The sequence below is a fragment of the Maniola jurtina genome, chromosome 3 (genome assembly GCF_905333055.1).
Source record: "Maniola jurtina chromosome 3, ilManJurt1.1, whole genome shotgun sequence".
Lineage (NCBI taxonomy): Eukaryota > Metazoa > Arthropoda > Insecta > Lepidoptera > Nymphalidae > Maniola > Maniola jurtina.
This window is the reverse complement of record NC_060031.1, coordinates 12,909,832-12,928,178: the sequence shown is the minus strand read 5'-3', so window position 1 is coordinate 12,928,178 and position 18,347 is coordinate 12,909,832. Positions and strand designations below refer to the sequence as shown.

Sequence of the window (18,347 nt, the reverse complement as noted above, 5' to 3'; positions counted from 1 at the left end):
GTTCATATAATATGCGGTGTAATCACTATAGGTACGGTCTATATCGACGGCTTAGAGTGAAAACCTCGTAAGTGTAAAAGAAGTAACTTTTCAGGAGGAAGAAAAAACTGCGTGCTGTAAAATTAGAAGCGAGTATTTACGAGTTTCTCATTTAATGTCATAGATGGCGTTACGAGTATCGAATGAACAAATTAGTCAGATCAGGATGTGCGTTGCGAGGTTTTCTTCCTAGAAACGCAATAAAATAAATTTGAGCAAAAATGCATTCCCGAGGTTTTCACTCTAAGACGACGATATGATGACTTGCCTGCTCCTTTGTTCGCTAAAAAGTCGCTCAAGTGCGAGTCGGATTCGCACACGAAGGGTTCCGTACCATCGTACAAAAAATAACTTTAATCTTTTTAATTTTCATGGCCATTTTTTATTTGTTGCTAGAGCAGCAATAAAAATACACGTTCTGTGAACATTTCAACTCTCTACCTATTACGGTTCACGAGTACCTACCTCAACAGTCAAGGAGCAGCTGAAATCTAAAAGATGGTCACGGTTCAAAGTTCCTCCATCACTATTGGCTTCTAAGTAGGTACCTACTTCTATTCTAATTTCTAAAAGACAGTTATACTTATCTACTTAGGTAACTTGGAGGAGAAATGTTATCATCAAAATATTAGGTACCTAGTTGCCCAAAGTTGATACAGAGACCAGAGACGAACCATTAGAGATAAAGCATCATCGCCGGATTACACACCTGCTGCAAAGTGCGAGATATGATTAAAATTGCGGACGTTCTTGTGCAAGATTATTCCTTTTCAGGTTTCCGTACCTGAAAGGTACCAACGGGACCCTATTGTGCTATTACTAAGCCTCCGCTGCCCGTCCGTCTGTCTGTCAGCGGGCTAAGTTTGAAATCAAAGGCCGATTGTAGTCACTAGTCATACATATTAATTTAGTGCAGCTGGCCGGTGGTGACTGGTGGTTATACTGACCTTTGTCGATCACTGGATGGGTGATAAACCCGGTTACCTTCACTTTGCAGTACCCATGCTCTACTCTACATACCTCCATACCTACCCATTAGACCATAATTCTCTACTTTTTGAGTGTTGTTCTCTCGGATTTTTTTTTATTAAAAAAAATAAAGCTGAAAATTATTGTTTGAAAATTATTTTCACTAAGTTCAATTTATTTAAAACTTGCAACACTCAACAAATTAGTAGTATTTTGTAACATAATAATGAAAACACTGTTCATTTTTGATTGGTTACTGACTTTTGACATGACAGAGTAAAAACCAATCAGCAACCTCCAAGCAAACAGTGTAAAAATGTCGGCGTAGGTGTTTTCGTGTTGTATTTTTTACTATTTATCAGGCTAAAACGCGGGTGCATTAACGTTAACAAACCTTAAATAATATATTTTAACTTCCATCGTTTCATTTACGTGTCTACACGTTAATCAGGTAAAGATCGCTATTAAAATCACCCCAAAATCACTTTCACTTCCCGTGTGACAGATGATCTGTTGCAATGTTTTTTTATTTTGTAAATAAAAACAAAGTTATTGTAATTCCTAAGGAATGACACGTTATTACGTTTAAGTTTATAAATAAAGTCTTTGTTCTAATTAGTGCCCTAAAATCTAAATGAAAATTCAAAGGATTCCATTACAAATTATCCATTGACGGAATCTTTTGCGAAGTGCTAATTTAAGTCGTATTACGCAGATATGGGCGATGAAATGGACCCGTGTGAATGCCTGTGGAACCACGAGCTGGCGATGCGGCGGCTCATCTCGCTGGTGAGTCTTATAATTCGTGACCTTGTACCATATTCATCAACAAGTGTGCATAATTGCCTTCACAGTACCTACCACGTCTACAATATTGTAGCGGATTTTTTTAAAGACTAGTTATGTTATTTTTGCTTTTATTTGGTAGTCACAAGAAAAATTTCTGATATCCTATTTTTTCTTATAAGAGTAGTCATGTAAAAAATACCTGTCTAATAATTAATTAGCTTATCAGTATTTCAATGGTCAGCTGATATGAAATGATAGAAACTAGCACTATAGCAAGATTATATTATTATCTTCTACATGTGTATGTTTAATCTCCAATGTTGTAGTACCACCTACATACTAAAACATTGATTTCATAATAATTATTCTATTAAGTAATCTTTTTTGTGATTATTGTATTTTCCTCAATGGTTCTAAGGGTTTCTATTTACTGAAAGATTTAATAACTAGGTAGAGGAAAAAATGGCTATGATAGACTGACAGCTTCATAAGTTCCATTTTTATTTTTTAGTGTGTAATAATATTAAAATGTCTCAAATATCTGAGCCTTTCCAGATAAGTCCTTGCTTTTATATACTGCTATACAGCAGTTTAAGTTTTATTGAACAATTAGTAATGCAACACTACACTTTAACCACAGCCTTATCAGTTCTGATATGCCAATTATGCAGACTTGTTTATAATCATTTTGTGGCTGTTATGTAGGTAGGTTACATTAGTTTTTGCATAAAAGTACTTGCTCTAAATACATAAATATTTATGCTAATCTTATTGTTTTTATGAAAATAAGTACCTTGGAGATGCATCATGCTTATTATTAGCAATGACATTGAATCCAACCATGATTTTTTTATTAGCCTGTATCAGCTATAATTATTAATAATTAATTAATCTAAATATATGAAAGGAAAAGCAGACTGACTCATTGATCTATCAGTGCACAGCTCAAACTACTAGACGGATTAAGCTGAAATTAGGCATGGCATCTGCTAAGAAAGGATTTTTTAAAATTCAATCTCTACGTGAGTCAAACAGGTGTTTGAAATTTATGTAGTCCATGCTGACAAAGTCTCTGGCATAAGCAATTTAAATAAATAGATAGATAATCTGTTACATACACATCCAAAGTGAGGACTGCCAACTAAGACACTATGATGTCCCACTTTGTAGTAATTTTAGCCTTCAAAGAAGGGAATCATGCCATGACTGATAGTTCCCATTATTTTATTTATAATTACTTAAGTATTTTTAATAATAAAATGTTGTGTGCACTTGAAAGAAGTACTATGTTATAATGAAGACTTAAAACTATGTCTCTTGGGTCACATTTTTTGCAGAGTTATCTCTTCTACTCTCATTTTATTGTATTTTCTGTTTTACTCATTGCCAAGCAGGACAATACACCTTGTAATGTGAATGTAACATATCATTTTGTAGCCGATCACACACACAATCTCTAATTGACTTGAATGAATGATTAAATTGGTCTAAATATAGTGCTATCCTTTTCTGCAGGCAACATTATGAAAGGAATAGCAATAGACCTTTAGTTAAGTTTAAAGTTTGTGTACAATGGAATCAGCCACAAAGTCATTGTTTTAAACTTAGTCTTATTCCACTTATTTCAAGCTCCGCCAAGGCCAGTCATACTGCACAGATAGTGACTGCATCGACCAACTGCCAGGGCTGCCGGCGCCGCCTGAGTCGGCCGGCAACAGCTTCCTCGTCATGTTCTTGGTGATGGCCCTTGCTGTAGCCATGTACATGATGCGCCCAAGACGCAACCAGATACAGGATGCGGCCAAACCAACCGCCAACCCTCAAGTAATTACTCTAAACTCAACTTTGACTTATGAGTGACCATACAAAAAACCGGCCAAGAGCGTGTCAGACTCACCGACACGCTCTTGGCCGGTTCCGTACTCGGGTATTTTATCCAACATTTTGCATGATAAATCAAAAACTATTATGCATAAAATAAACAAAAACCTGTTTCAGAATGTAAAGGCAAAGCCCTTTCATATGATACCCCACTTGGTATAGTTATCTTACTTTGAAAATTGAATCACAATTTAATTTTTTTTAAATAATTTAACCACAAATTCACGGTTTTCGGATTTATTCCTTTACTTGTGCTATAAGACCTACCTAACCGCAAATTTCATGATTCTAGGTCAACGGGAAGTAGCCTATAGGTTTTCTTGACAGACATGACGGACGGATGGACAGACAGACAGACACAACAAAGTGATCCTATAAGGGTTCCGTTTTTCCTTACAGAAACCTAAAAAGTCGCCCATTCGATTGATACTCGCTGCCACAGCTAGGCTACATATTTTTCAACTTATCAATCAGTAATTTTTTTATTAGGTTGATAGAAATCCTCCAGACACCAACCGATTGGCCTAATGCCACTGTACATTACCCCATAAACTAAGTACCAATACTCAGGAAGGAGAGATTTTAGAAAATAATCATGTTTTTCAGGATCGTGACGGTGCCCCGCCGACACCACCAAGAATTTAATCGTCGGCCACTGACGATGTTCTTCATCAAAGGTTCACAACTAAGAGAAAAACTCGAATCCCGTATGTATTATAGATTAATTGTTAACTGCATAGCAACTATAAATAATAAATTAATATCTCACTATAAGTATAGCAGTTTAAGATCTATAGAATATATAAATAAAATATAATGATTAATGTTATAAAGTGTCTAATAGATGTTGCGTTTCCAACACTTCTGAACCTATGATAAGAGCAATTTATCTATCATTCCATATAACGAAATTGTAATATAAATACCAAGTTATTGAATATATAGATCTGTTATGGGAACTCTAAACTTTTTAGTTACATTGCATCGTAAACCATATATTTTGTGGTTAACTGGTGCTAGTTTGTTTTATTTTTTCAAGGGATGGTGATAGATGTGATGACCTTATGCGGTGCTGGATTCACTGTGAACAATCTCTAATAAAAATGCCTTATAACCCTATTTTTATAGGACCTAAGTAAGACAGGTCCCATTGCCCATGTGAAAGTAACACAAGATATCACAAAATAAATACTCAAAAATGATATTTTGTAGCTCAATATTATAGGCAAGTGATGAGTTTCCTGAATCCGCACTAATACTACGAAGAACACTTATTTTGAAAATACATCACAATTATTTACGTAAAATGCGATAAAAAGACCATAATTTACTAGCAATACTCACAATTGACAAACAGAACTAAATTATTAATATTTTTATCTAAAATCGTTTTTGTTTATATTTTTTTAAAAAGTTGATTTATGTAGGCTTCACTTCCAACTCCAACAAGTATATCATCCATTTGCATGAGGCTTGATCATATAAGCTCGACATGTTAATGTTATAGTGTGTTTCATCGAATAGTACCTATGGCGTTATGTTGGCTCCCCTGTCTGTCCAAGTCATTGGCACCATATTTGCATAAGAAGACGCAGATTTTTATTTTCCTGAATGAATGAAATGAAAATCAAATGAAAATGAACAAAATCTGCGTCTTCTCATGCCAATATGGTGCCAATGACCACCCAACAGACAGGGGAGCCAACATAACGCCTAGGTACTATTCGACGAAACGCACTATAAGTAGGTAACATTGTGAAACGCAAACTGTCTATTTTTTGTTGCTAAGGAGTGATCAATGTCAAAACAATGAGATAGTTTCATAAAGTATCTTCTGTGCGCTATATAAACTTGATCGTGTAATACGAACTGTCGATTGGATCAAGACATTAAGTATTGACGATAAGCTTGATGGTGTGTAGGGGCCATTATATTTTGTCCAATATATCATTTTAAAATCATAATGATATTTGTCATAGTAGCTACTTCATACGAATTTTTAAAATGTAACTGGGTGATATTTAGAATTGTTTATTCAGTTGTGTGCCCTTAATTATTCTGTTAAGTTATAGCTAACATATTTACACATAATTGAAAATTTAAAGTGTGTAAATAATTTGGTACCTTATTTAAACAAAATCAGTACAGTAGTAACAATACAGGTTCTGTTATCTGTTCTGTATATAATATGGTAGATCATTGTTTTTGCTAGTAATAAACTAGAAACTGAAAGGGCTAAATGGTTTAAACTTTGAAGTATTTGTCATACATTAGAAAACTTACACGTACGCCGGATTTGCAGTAACTAGTATTGAGTGAGTACATTATACTCTATCCACGGGAGAAGATAGTATAGGGCTCTCTGTTATGTAATGCCATACAAATGGCGAAGACAAAAAACTCAGTGGGCGTTAACCATTTTGAGTGGCCAACCAATGGCAAACATGTTTTCAAAAAACATCCGAAATTCAATTCTAAAACATACTTTCGTATGTGATTGGCTGGTGACTCAAAATGGTTGACGCCCACCGAGTTTTTGTCTTTGTCATTTGTATTGGATTACGTAACAGAGAGGCCTATACTAACTTCTCTCCGTGGATACAGTAATGGGACTACTGGGCTTGTGTTACTAGTCTCGAGTTTGTCAGTAAATGACCCAATCCCCAAAGTATTTCAACTTTCTATCAATGGTAGACTGGCTAGGTAGGTAGGTACATTTTTGCTTATTCTATGAAGTTGCTACTCTGTCAATAGTACATGAGTATCGTTTCTATATACCCACATATTTTATGTATAACAAAAAGCTAGCTACTTTTGTCTAGCCCAGCATGTGATATTCCACTAGTTTTAGTATTTTTGTTTATTTTGGGTTGGGTTTTGAGTTAAAATTATGATATTTTATCTCTTAGATTAATTATTATTCAGCTTTTACACATTGACAACTGCAATCGAAATTGTATATTATGCAAAAAAATAAAGATAATTGTGACACTAAGTTTGATTGTTTTATTTACATAATCTGATTTTGTCGGTTTTGGTGGCAAAGAAATAAATAGACACAAATAAAAAAGTAGGTAATAGATTTATGTACAATTTTTTTTTTCAGAAATACTTAAACTTTCATGACTGTTTTCTTCTCACATTTCAATATAACATGATTTGTACATGAAAGTATAGTTATTAATTACTATATGAACATTTGGTACAAAAATATCATGTTATGTACAAATTAAGCACACTCAAAAATGCAACTTTAGCGTCATAATAATTATGAACACTGTGAATTACTGGACTATTAAGAAAACTTTACCTGTATGTTAACTAGAATAGTTTCTATTTCTACATCAAAACTTAAAAGTATGTATAATCCATCCATACTAATATTATAAATGCGAAAGTGTTTCTGTCTGTCTGTCTGTCTGCTACGTTTTCACGGCCCAACCGCTGAACCAATTTTGATGAAATTTGGTACAGACTTGGGATACATCCCGGGGAAGGACTAGGATAGGCTACTTTTTATCCCGGAAAATCAAAGAGTTCCTACGGGATTTAAAAAACCGAAATCCACGCGGGCGAAGCCGCGGGCATCCTCTGGTTCTCTATAAGGAAGAGATTTTTTATTGCTGAATTAAAATTGACTTTCATAGTTGCTTCTTACTAAAATATACCACCTTCATTCAAAGGTGGTATTTTCTAATCATGAATCCTGTATTCTATCTACTGCAGATTTGACCCTCTTGAGCAAACTGCTAATTTGTTTGAACTTACCTGTCGAGTTTGGAAGATTTTCAAAGTTTATGACGTCACAAATGTTTTTCGCGAACTTGTCGTCACTCGGTAATTTACAAAAGGGAGACGCAACGTTAAGAACTGGTGTCCCATACGAGGTAGTCTTTACTTTACCTGCTTTTGAATCTGGCGTACTAACTTCTTTAGTTGCTGTGTCTTTTTCATCTTGGCTTTGACCCTTGTCTGGATCTAGAACTGAACTCAATCCTAAACTTTTATCTCCTTCATTGAAATCGGAAGACTTTTCAACACTAGCATTCTTTTCTTCAATTACAGTTGAAGTCTTTTCAATTTCAGTACTTTTATCTTCATTCGCAACTAAAGTCTTTACAATGGTATTTTTAATTTCTATATTATCAAATTCTACTTTAACTGGAGACTTTTCACCATCCTTTGCTTTCGATTCTTGCCTTTCATTCCCAGACAAAGAATCATTGTCACCTTCAGCTGTTAATTCTTCAAGTTCTATTCCACTTGTATTATTTCCTTCTTTTGCTGTTTCACTTGTACCCTTATCTTCTGCCTCTTTTCCATCAATTTCAAAGATCTCTTCATCGTCTACACTGTCAGAAAAAGTTTCGTCAAGTACCAACATTTCCATACTAATATCGCCATCTCCCTTTAGCGCATCTAGTAATCGCTTTTTCCTCTCCTCTAATACAGCAAGACTTGGGCTATTTGGTCCGCTGCTTAGCTGTGATTTGTCCTAAAAATTCAAATCAACCTAATAATTAATATGTAAAAACAAATAACTGCAATTTTAACTTAACCCTTTTATTTTAAGGTGAAAACCTGGTTAATATGTGTACGAAATGGTAGATCAAAATGGAGCATGCTTGTCCAATTCCATAGACTCAAGTGTAAGTGCTTTAATAAACTAAACTCATCACTATTGAGATATGCGCGCCAGTGAACTGGTGCGAATATGTCAATTTGTTTATCAAACTAGAGCTACTAAAATACTTCATTTGGGCGCTGGTCATCTGCCAGACATAAATACTGAAAATAAGGTTTCACACAATTAGCAGTTACCAGATTTGTTAAATAAAATGTATAGAAAATGTTATATTTAATGTTACTAACGTCATCATCTTCATCGTCGATTGTAATAAGATCATCTTCGGGCACCGGAATATCTGGGACTTGCATCACCTCAATAACTTCCAACTCGTCATCACTAGACGTCGCCAAATCAACTTCATTATCAGCTAAAACTTTGTCGTGATTGGTCACTTTGACTTTATCTTTTATGTCATTGGTTAGATTTGCTTTCTCTTTGGCTGCATCTTTCTTTTCATTGTTCAAACTATGTTTTGATTTAACCGTTACTGCCTTTTCCTTAAACAAGTTTACTTTTCCTTTTTCAGTTTGTTTACTTGTTAAATATTTTTTTTCTTTGACAGCATCTAGGTTTTTGTCATCTATTTTTTTGCCAGTAGTGTCATCAGTCTTTTGACCTTTGTCAGATTTGACAGAAAAATCTGGTGCGTCTTCTGTTGGCGGTGGTGGTGGAGGTGTGGGTGGTGGCGGCGGCGGAGGTGGTGGTTCTTCATCGGGTAGCGGTGGTATGGATGGAAATTCCGCTATTTCTAAAGGATTAAGGTTGAAGAATAATATTATATTATGAAGATTATTATTTCATTAATACAAGAATCTTTAGTCTTCTTAGACTGCTCAAAATCAGTTGAAACTGAGAAGTGTGATACCATAACTCGAATTTATACAGGAAAAGTCCAGAGCAAAATGTAGTTAGTAAATTCGACATACCATCTCCACTGTCAAGTTCCATTTCAGCCTGGCCCTCTTGTAAAGAGTTCTGATTGGCGGACGGGAAAAACGTGAGTTTCTTGCGCTTATACGCCTTCATAGCGTTAGGCGCGAGCATCTGTAGCATTTCCATCTTGCTGTCCTGCTCTGACATTGGTGGGAGACCGTATAAATGTGCTTCCTGAAAAATCAGCTTATTTTTATGATACTGTTTTTTACCTACACTTCAAGGAAATTTCCAAATAATTTTCAAAGTCGCTTCAGTACTGAGTGAACAATGAACATACATATCACAAATTTCGTCACTGGCAGTAAGTGATATCGTGGCTTGTCGGGCGAACGCAGAAGACGCAGGTTTGAATCCTGCCAGTTTCGTAATTTTTGATATGTATTTAAAAGTTATTTGCAAATCGCTTATTTTGAAATGAAATGTATAATACCTCAATGTATCGTGAGCTAGCAGGGACATTGAAACCGGGGAAGTCTAGAATCTTTTTAATGTCAAACTTATCCTTGGAACCTGGCTCACAGAGCTCACCATCCTCTTCTTCAGGATCCTGAGTTGCATTTCCCTGAAGGTAAGCATATGTTTACTGGGATTTTGTTTAAAGTTTATGACAAGCTAGTTCTTGACTGCTGTCTCACCTGGTGGTAAGTGATCATCTAAGATGGAAGTTTTATTGAACCCAAACTTGTTATCACTTTCTATGCGCATTATACTAGAATACACTAAATTGCTTGACAGCATGGCTTTACCGTCAATCAATCAAAAAATGGTAATATTATAGGTGGTGTGTGGTAATAACTACAGACTGGATTGTATGCAACATAAAAAGCTTAAAATATACATGCAAATATACTCTGGTCTCTAGTTATAAAAAAATGGTATGCATCATTTTGGGATAAATAAAGTGATACTGTTACAACTTACAGTGGAATCAAATAGAGTTATTCCAGAGTGTGATATCCTGGCTTCTTCAAGCCATCCTGGTGGATAGCCCAACAGCCTCATGCGGTAGATATATAGAGGCAATTCATATCTTTTGAGGCCTAGGGCATGCCTCAAGTTTCCTGATATCCTACCAGGCACTAGATGGCCATATTTCTGTTCATCTTCTACATGATATCGCCTGCAAGTATATTTTTATCATATTAAACTTAGTTTAATATCAGTATAAGATTTCAACTTTATCTGTATCATATTAGATTCTTATTAAAATTTTGCATTACATTTTAAGGTTTAGAGTTTATTTATTATTCTTTTTTACAGTTTTGCGGTTTATTTTAAAATTACAATATTACAACTACTGAGTTGTACTACTACAACTGAGTTGTTTTGTGCCATAGGGCAGTTTTCATTCCTTATACAATTCTTATTAAAGTATTCAAAGTAAAGTTAGGTAAAGTTAAGGTTACAAAGATGAAGTAGAAAGAGAAAACAGTCTCAATGAATACTGAATCTGTCTTCATCTCAGAATGTGTGTTTCTGAATGAGTGATGAGAGTGAATAGGCAACTTCTAGGCAAGCGCGCTCCATCTTAGGCTGCATCATCACTTGTAAGCACGTCAGATTGCAGCCAAGCACTAGTCCATATAATTTAAAAAAAAAGCTAGTTCTAATACTGGGTTCTGTTTTGCACCATAGAACAGTAAATGAGTTTATTCAAAAATAGGAACCATTTTGTTAGAATCATGAGTTGAGCAATGAGACATAGTAGTACAGTGTCAAACTTATCAGTAATTAATATTTACGTAAATGCCAAATATTAAATCTGGCATACACTTATCATTCAACTGACACATTTATTTGTTCAAAAAGAATATAGTAATATCTTTCTACCAACCCAACTCTGGCAGGCATGTTTTTTCTCTTGGCAGCTATCCTATTATGGTTTCTTGGCAGTTTGCAGTCTTTGAGTGGATGTGCTCCATCACAATTAAAACATGTTGGCCCTCTCCGGAAGGTGGTGGGTGAGCTGATATCTTCTTCAATGATGTCAGAAATTAAGCTGGAAGTCTTAAAATTAAGTTGTAATGAGTATATTAATTAATTATTTTGCTGTACATACCAATTCTGTACAAAAAAGAGTTGCCTTATTGACTACACTAATATTACAGAGGTAAAGTATGTAAAGAGCTTTAGAAAGAGATAATTAATAAAAGCTTTTTAGTGTCATCTCTATCATTAAGACTGTCAATTCAGAGACAAAACACAATATGATATATGTGACCAAGAACATACTCTACAAAGCCAAAACTTTGTTTCTTTCAAAAGTCTGCATGTAATATTTCCTGCCTGGTACCTTACAAATCCAATAAGGCTATTGCTATCTAAAATGAAATGGTGGTAACCAAAAATGCAGTATTTAATTATTTAGCTTGTTCTGTTGAGTTTATAAACCTTCACTTACTTGGCTATATTTTGGTACATCAGTCTGCGCTTCTTCACAAGGTGCAGTGTCAACAAAGAACAAGCTGTCATCAACCTCAGACACATTGTCAAATTCTTCAATTGCCTCATCTTTGTGTAAATCTCTACTAACTTCCTCAATTTTATCAAACTCCTCCTCAAACAACTCCTCCGGCCAAATATCTAGTTCAACATCCGAATCCCCAGATAAATTATCACTTTCAGTACTCTGTGATCTTAGAAGATTAATCATAAACTCCCTAACCCTTTTTTTATATGTATGAGCAAACTTCCTGTCTTTGAAACGCACAGTCACCAAAGGTGTCCTATTTTCGCACCCCACAACACCTAAATCACTGTTAGAGGGAGAATCAACAACAATATTATGATCATCAAATATTAAAGTGTCATTTTGTTCTTGGTTTTTCTTTGAAACTTCAACAGTGATTTCATTTTTAAGATAGCTTTTTTGGTTATCGTCGGTTTGCGACGTTTTCCCTCCATTCTGATTATTGTTTGGAGGTATCTTGTCACAAGGTCCATCGCTCGAGCAATCCAAATTTATCACTTCAGAATACCTTTCCACCTCCTGTTCTTCACTAATATGTGCATTTAGACGCTGTTTTTTTCGGATTTCGTCTTCGAAACGTCCCATTTTCGTCTGCTTAGCTTCGTCATCACTGCTCAATTCGATATCATCGTTGTCCAATTCATAAATTATATCGTTCACGCCCGCTTTTCTTTTCGCCATTGTTATTACAAATGTGAAATGGACATCAAATCTAGAACTGGTATTATTAAAGAATTCATTATTTCGTGAAAATAATAAATTCACTTTTTGCAGCGATCGCTCATCTCTAAAGACGTCAGTGTGTATATCTCATCTGTCATCACATCTTTTTTTTTTTTAATTTATTTTACGGCCCTGGCTCATCACATCACAGCCACTGGATCACAAGGGATCACAGACCAATAACATCACCGGAATCTGGATTACTGGTCTGAGGCCACCAATAGCCACCGACCACAGACCAGTAAGCCATCGACCACCGATCGCAACCAAAGAGTATGTAATCATCAGTCATCACTACGTTTTAACAGCCGTGGCTTCCATACAAAAAAAAAATTCAAAAGAAAAATAAAACCCACTTCAAAAACCACAAGCACTAAAAAGTAATAAATATTTTTTGTATAGTTACACGTGTAATGTACCTAGGTATGAAGTCGAGCGAGCATAATAAAACAAAATTAGAAACCCAAATGTGAAGCTCGCCCGACTTCATACCTATGTACATTACACGTATAACTAAACAAAAATTATTTATTACTTTTTAGTGCGTGTGGTTTTTGAAGTCGGTTTTATTTTTCTTTTGAAATTTTTTTATTTCACAATTTTTAGTGGCCCCACTGTACTATAATATGCTAGTTATGCCCAGTTAAAAACCTACTGTTTACTAAGCTATTACACTGATCGCGAGCAATTTGCTCTTATCCATTGAGGAGTTCCATCTCCGAAGATATTCATCAGATCTTCACCAAATTCATATGGGTGGTCCCATATGAATTTGGTGAAGATCTGATGAATCCCTGCACAGTATACCCTTTCAAACAAAAAAAAAAAATTCAAATCGGTTCAGGGGTCTTTGAGTAATCGGTGAATATACATTAAAAAAAAAAAGATTCCGATGAATTGAGAACTTCCTCCTTTTTTTGAAGTCGGTTAAAAACGAAAATTGTGATAGGTAATGTATGATATGGATTCAATACCAACATTATAACACTCACACTGACAGAAAGACAGTACTGCCAACATAACTAAACAAGCAGCTCAGCTCATTGATTCATGATTGACATGATTCTGTTTAATAGGGTTAGAAGTAACGAATACATACGGTTCGCTACAGCTCTAGTTAGAACCCAGAACCGTAAAACCAGTTAGTTAAAAAAAAATGCATTTTTGAGGTTATAGAATAAAAATAAAATTTATTTTCAAAAATTTCAAACATTTTAATATTTCGGCCTCGGAGATAATGTCTTTATTAAAACTAGTGCAAACGAATGCTAAAACTGTTTTATTTAGGCACAGTGAACCACAGATACTCTTCATTTCTACTAGGAAAATAAGTATAGTTCCATCAATTTATGGTAAGCAATTTAAATCGTATTTTATGTTTATATGTAATAGTTTTGACGATTTCTCTTTTATTTGTAACTGATATATTTATCCAGATGGAGAGGATCCAGCACCGAAGTTCTTTTCGTCTGGAATTCAAATATTGTTGAAACGTTTAACTCGGCCAGATTTTGCTAAGATATTCAGAAAAAGAAACTCTAACAATGTTTCTGTGCTTCGTACTCCTAAATACAAGTTTCTGACCGATGAGGAACTTCAGATTGAGAAAGCAAAAGCGAATAAAAGTGCTGAAAGGTTATTGCAGATGCCACCAGTAGTCAAAGTAAGTTATTTATTTTTAACCCAGCTGATGCCAGCAACTCGACCGCGTGGATTTAGGGTTTTAAAATTCCCATGGCAACTCTTTAATTTTCGGGGATAAAAAGTAGCCTATATCACTCTTCAGGTCCTTAAGTATACTCAAGCTAAAAACCCCGTAGATCTGTTACTCCGTTGCGACGTTATCGAAGACTAAACTTACAAACAAACACTTTTGCATTTATAATATGGATAGTCTTGACCTGTCCGGGTTTCGCACGGGTGCAATTTTTTAAAACTGAGTAGTCAAACCTAACAACACAACAAAAAAAAAAAACAGACAAATCGGTCAAATCATTCTCAATGGCAATTGATATATAGACTAGCTAATTTCCAACATCTGTTGCAATGCCATAATATGGTAGGTATTGGTAGAATTGTCGCAAGTTCCAATAACAACTGTACAAAGTTTCAAGTCAATCGGATGAATGGCATAGAATATAGATAAAATAATTTTTGACAACTCCAAGTTCTAACTCTGAGTTCAGGTATTTACACTCTCCCTATTCTAACTGGAACATGGACTGGATTCGTTGCAGGTACACAAGCCAATAGATGATGTATTATCAAGAGACCCAGCACTGACTGGATTTGATTCTGCCAGATATTTGTTCACAGACATCAGTTTTGGTGTTGATAATGAACACCGAATGATTGTTGAAAGGTATGAAAAGATATCATCTTTTTAGGGTTAGGCTTACACATGTCTGTCATGTCTGTCGAGATTGATGAATTGCATAAAAGATACAAATTCAATGTGTAAATTTTTCTCAGAGTTTTCTCTAAAATTAAATTCCTTGAGAAACCTAAAACTATTTTCTAGATTAGTGAACAACTAAATTAACATAAATGTATTGAATTGTTTTAGGGAGCCTGATGGCACTCTGAGAAGTTGTGATCATGATGTAAGAAAAAGATTAAATCAGGTAATGATATACCCTTTTACTTAATAATGAATATGCTGAAAATATATTGTCTAACTAGCTGGTACCCACGACTTCATTTGTGTGGCCTTAGGCTTTTATTAATCACTTGGGAACTCGCCAGGTCCTCAGCTGCACCCATGCAAAAAATTACATTGATCCTTATTTATAATTTTTATGATAGTGATCGAAAATTGCGGAACCAGCAGGATTAAAAATTATTTAGAGATTACGTTGATCCGTTGCGGCGTGATTGAAGGACAAACAAACATAGTTTCGCATTTATAATATGGGTAATGATGTGCATTAGGTATTTAGCTTAGTCTATGTTTTTAAGTCTATAATTTTAGGGATTTTTAGTAGCATAATTTCAGAGTTAAAGAGTTACTTTACTAACTTTTTGTCAAATCAAAACCTGTTTAACGGACCTTGTACAATTTTTTTGACTTTGATTTACCATGGATGATTTCTGAGGTGTTCCATTTTTGCTTTTGGGAATAGAACACTGAGATCTACGTCCAATATTCAATCATCAGACGATAAGTTATGTATGAACATTGTTATCAAAAATTAAATGGTTGTTTATGACAATAACCTTGCTTAACTTATCGATAGATTGCAGATATTTAGATTGAATAAGCTAATATAAACAATAAACGTGCTATAATGTAAACTTGTATTGTGGAATATTGATTACAGATATATTTCCCGATGCAGGGGCGGAAAATAAGAGAGCCTTTGATATTCGAAAATGAAGAGACATTCTATAGCCTTTTAGAAAGGCAGAAATATGAGTATGTGCTGGACAGATGCTGCGTGCAGTATGAACCAGATGAGCCGACGTACCATAAGCTCATCAGTATTACATACCAACATGTTGATATGAACAGTCTGTACAATTTACTTAGGTAAGTCAGTAATAATTTATTTAACACTAGCTGATGCCCGCGACTTCGTTCGCGTGGATGTAGTTTTTCAAAAATTCCGTGGGAACTCTTTGATTTTCTGGGATAAAAAGTAGCCTATGTGCTAAACCAGAGTATAATCTATCTCCATTCTAAATTTCAGCCCAATCCGCCCAGTAGTTTTTGCGTGAAGGAGTAACAAACATACACACACACACACACACACACACACACACACACACACATACACACACACACACTCACATACAAACTTTCGCTTTTATAATATTAGTGTGACTAATCATCCCTTTATCATCAGTATTCCCTGCCAAGTATAACTTGAATACCTTCAAAGCATGAGTGAATAGCCATCTTCGAGGCAAGCACATTCCAAACTAGACCTCATAATTCCTCTCTTTCTCAGGCATGATTGTCGTCAAGCATAATCCTATCTCTCAATAACAATAAAAAAACCTCTAACTTTTTAGATGTAAGTATGTGTGTTTTAAACTATTAAACATCACTTGCTTTTACAGTGACGGAAAACATCGTGAGGCAACCTGCAGGCTTGAGCTCTCCATATAATGTTCTCAAAAGTGAACATTATATGGAGAGCTCAAGCCACTTAGCCACTGAGCCACTTAGTGGGCCAGTGATGGGTTGAGATTATAATGATGATAAATAAATTTCAATTATATTTTTCAGATCTACGCGCCACTTTGGCCCACTAGCGTTCTACCTAACGTGGCACAAGAGTATGGACAATCTGATGTTAGAGCTAGTACAGAGTGGCGCCATCCGTGAAGCCGTGCTGTTGCTGGCTTTGCGACACGCTATACACAGCGACCTGGCGAGTGAAGAGAGCAGTGCGCTAGTGACACAGGTAAGTATATGGCTATTGTATGGATAAGTATTGATATTGTATGGAGAATCTGAGAACAAGTTCAGAGTGGCGCCATGCGTGGTCATGCTGTTACTGGCAGTGCGACACGCTATGAGTAAAATAGGGGTTTGTTGTGCAGTCCACGTAGACGAAGGCGCGGGTATAAGCTAGTTATTACGATAAAAAACCTTTTGCCGGCTCTTCAAAATCAGAATTCATTTAACTTTTGCTTCAACGTGGTCCATGAAGTTACACTCACACCTTTTCAGGGTTCTGTTCCCGAAGGATGCCAACGGGACCCTATCGTCAATATGTCTGTATGTCGGGCTGTATCTCGTGAACTGTAATAGTTAGAGAGTTGAAATTTTCACAAAATGTGTATTTCTATCGTCGCTATAACAACATAATATAAAAAATACCAAAATGACGCCATGAAAATTTATAAAATTAAATAGTATTATTTGTTAAATGATGGTATGGAACCCTTCGTGTTCGAGTTCGACTGGCACTTGACCGACTTTTTTTTCATTAGATTTTTCGTCACTTCCAGATATTGCCCACACCGGTACTACTAACGAAACAAGATCATTTATCCGAAGAGGACATCCAACTCGACACCAAATGCATACAGTGCGTAGAGAAATATATCAACACCAACTCTGCTATGAAGAGTCAACAAGGTTTAGCGTTACAAGGTTTTAGAGAACACTACCAACAGCTTGTTGAGCTTAGTAGAGGACTGAAGAAAGCGCATGGAACCATTTAAATATTGTAGATTTTTATTGTAATAAAGGTTTAGATAAGGAATTTTGTTTTAATATTATTTTTAGGGTTCTAAGCGTCCGCTATCCGTCCGTCCGTTTGTCTGTCAGTATCTCGTAAACCGTTATAGACAAAGATTTATCACAGAATGTGTATTCCTATGGTATTTCTATTGCCGCCATAACAACAAACAATAAAAATTTCAAAATGACCGCCATGAAATTAAAAATGTGTTATTTCTTGAACGTTAGTACTAAACACTTGGTGTGTGAGTCCGATCCGCACTTGACCGATTTTTTTTGGTTATTCAAAAATTATTTTTTGTAGTTAACCACTTTATAGAAATAGAACGCCAGCTTAGTTCATTCTGGTCTAGCCTTAAACAACCACAGCAATGTCGGTGCTCCGAGGATGAGTCAAAGTTTTAGTAATCAACAATAACAATGAAGAATTTTTCTATAAAACTCTTTAGTTAATTATACTAACTGACATTTTAAGATCCCTGACAATTTTTAGTATAGTCCTATGGTATAGTCCGTCAAATGACTTCTCATGCTCCATTTTTAACCCCCGACCCAAAAAGAGGGGTGTTATAAGTTTGACGTGTGTATCTGTGTGTCTGTGTATCTGTCTGTGGCATCGTAGCGCCTAAACGAATGAACCGATTTTAATTTAGTTTTTTTTTGTTTGAAAGGTGGCTTGATCGAGAGTGTTCTTAGCTATAATCTAAAAAAATTGG

General features: G+C 35.3%; 3 protein-coding genes across 4 annotated transcripts; 2 read left to right on the top strand and 1 right to left on the bottom strand.

Moving 5' to 3' along the window:
- The first annotated feature begins 1,288 nt into the window (after positions 1-1,288).
- On the top strand, positions 1,289-6,673 carry LOC123881103 (small integral membrane protein 14). Its single transcript, XM_045929673.1, has 4 exons — positions 1,289-1,459; positions 1,724-1,797; positions 3,427-3,621; positions 4,285-6,673. The coding sequence occupies exons 2-4, from the start codon at positions 1,726-1,728 to the stop codon at positions 4,321-4,323; spliced, it is 306 nt and encodes a 101-aa protein (XP_045785629.1). The 5' UTR covers positions 1,289-1,459; positions 1,724-1,725; the 3' UTR covers positions 4,324-6,673.
- Positions 5,074-12,504, bottom strand: LOC123881098 (zinc finger CCHC domain-containing protein 8 homolog). Of its 2 annotated transcripts, none has more exons than XM_045929666.1 (7): positions 11,646-12,504; positions 11,079-11,251; positions 10,166-10,364; positions 9,675-9,806; positions 9,235-9,415; positions 8,551-9,056; positions 5,074-8,173 (listed from the first exon to the last, which is right to left on the bottom strand). In XM_045929666.1, exons 1-7 carry the CDS (start codon positions 12,393-12,395, stop codon positions 7,376-7,378), a joined length of 2,739 nt encoding a protein of 912 aa, XP_045785622.1. In that variant the 5' UTR covers positions 12,396-12,504; the 3' UTR covers positions 5,074-7,375. The 2 variants fall into 2 exon arrangements, with proteins under 2 accessions (XP_045785622.1, XP_045785623.1); XM_045929667.1 differs by having other exon boundaries at positions 5,074-8,161.
- Positions 12,505-13,612: 1,108 nt separating this feature from the next.
- LOC123881101 (28S ribosomal protein S22, mitochondrial) lies at positions 13,613-17,653 on the top strand. Its single transcript, XM_045929671.1, has 7 exons — positions 13,613-13,789; positions 13,874-14,100; positions 14,675-14,799; positions 15,004-15,061; positions 15,758-15,966; positions 16,669-16,846; positions 17,397-17,653. The coding sequence occupies exons 1-7, from the start codon at positions 13,675-13,677 to the stop codon at positions 17,610-17,612; spliced, it is 1,128 nt and encodes a 375-aa protein (XP_045785627.1). The 5' UTR covers positions 13,613-13,674; the 3' UTR covers positions 17,613-17,653.
- The last annotated feature ends 694 nt before the right edge of the window (positions 17,654-18,347 follow it).

Bases quoted from the DNA above. Each gene is read 5' to 3' on its own strand.
- LOC123881101 (XM_045929671.1), top strand. From the start codon at position 13,675: ATGTCTTTATTAAAACTAGTGCAAACGAATGCTAAAACTGTTTTATTT. The intron at 15,062-15,757 runs GTAATGATATAC...TATTGATTACAG, and splicing joins TAAGAAAAAGATTAAATCAG to ATATATTTCCCGATGCAGGG. The intron at 15,967-16,668 runs GTAAGTCAGTAA...TATATTTTTCAG, and splicing joins AGTCTGTACAATTTACTTAG to ATCTACGCGCCACTTTGGCC.
- LOC123881098 (XM_045929666.1), bottom strand. From the start codon at position 12,395: ATGGCGAAAAGAAAAGCGGGCGTGAACGATATAATTTATGAATTGGAC. The intron at 9,057-9,234 runs GTATGTCGAATT...TTAATCCTTTAG, and splicing joins GGAACTTGACAGTGGAGATG to AAATAGCGGAATTTCCATCC. The intron at 8,174-8,550 runs GTTAGTAACATT...TTGAATTTTTAG, and splicing joins TCGACGATGAAGATGATGAC to GACAAATCACAGCTAAGCAG.
- LOC123881103 (XM_045929673.1), top strand. From the start codon at position 1,726: ATGGGCGATGAAATGGACCCGTGTGAATGCCTGTGGAACCACGAGCTG. The intron at 1,798-3,426 runs GTGAGTCTTATA...ACTTATTTCAAG, and splicing joins TGCGGCGGCTCATCTCGCTG to CTCCGCCAAGGCCAGTCATA. The intron at 3,622-4,284 runs GTAATTACTCTA...CATGTTTTTCAG, and splicing joins AACCAACCGCCAACCCTCAA to GATCGTGACGGTGCCCCGCC.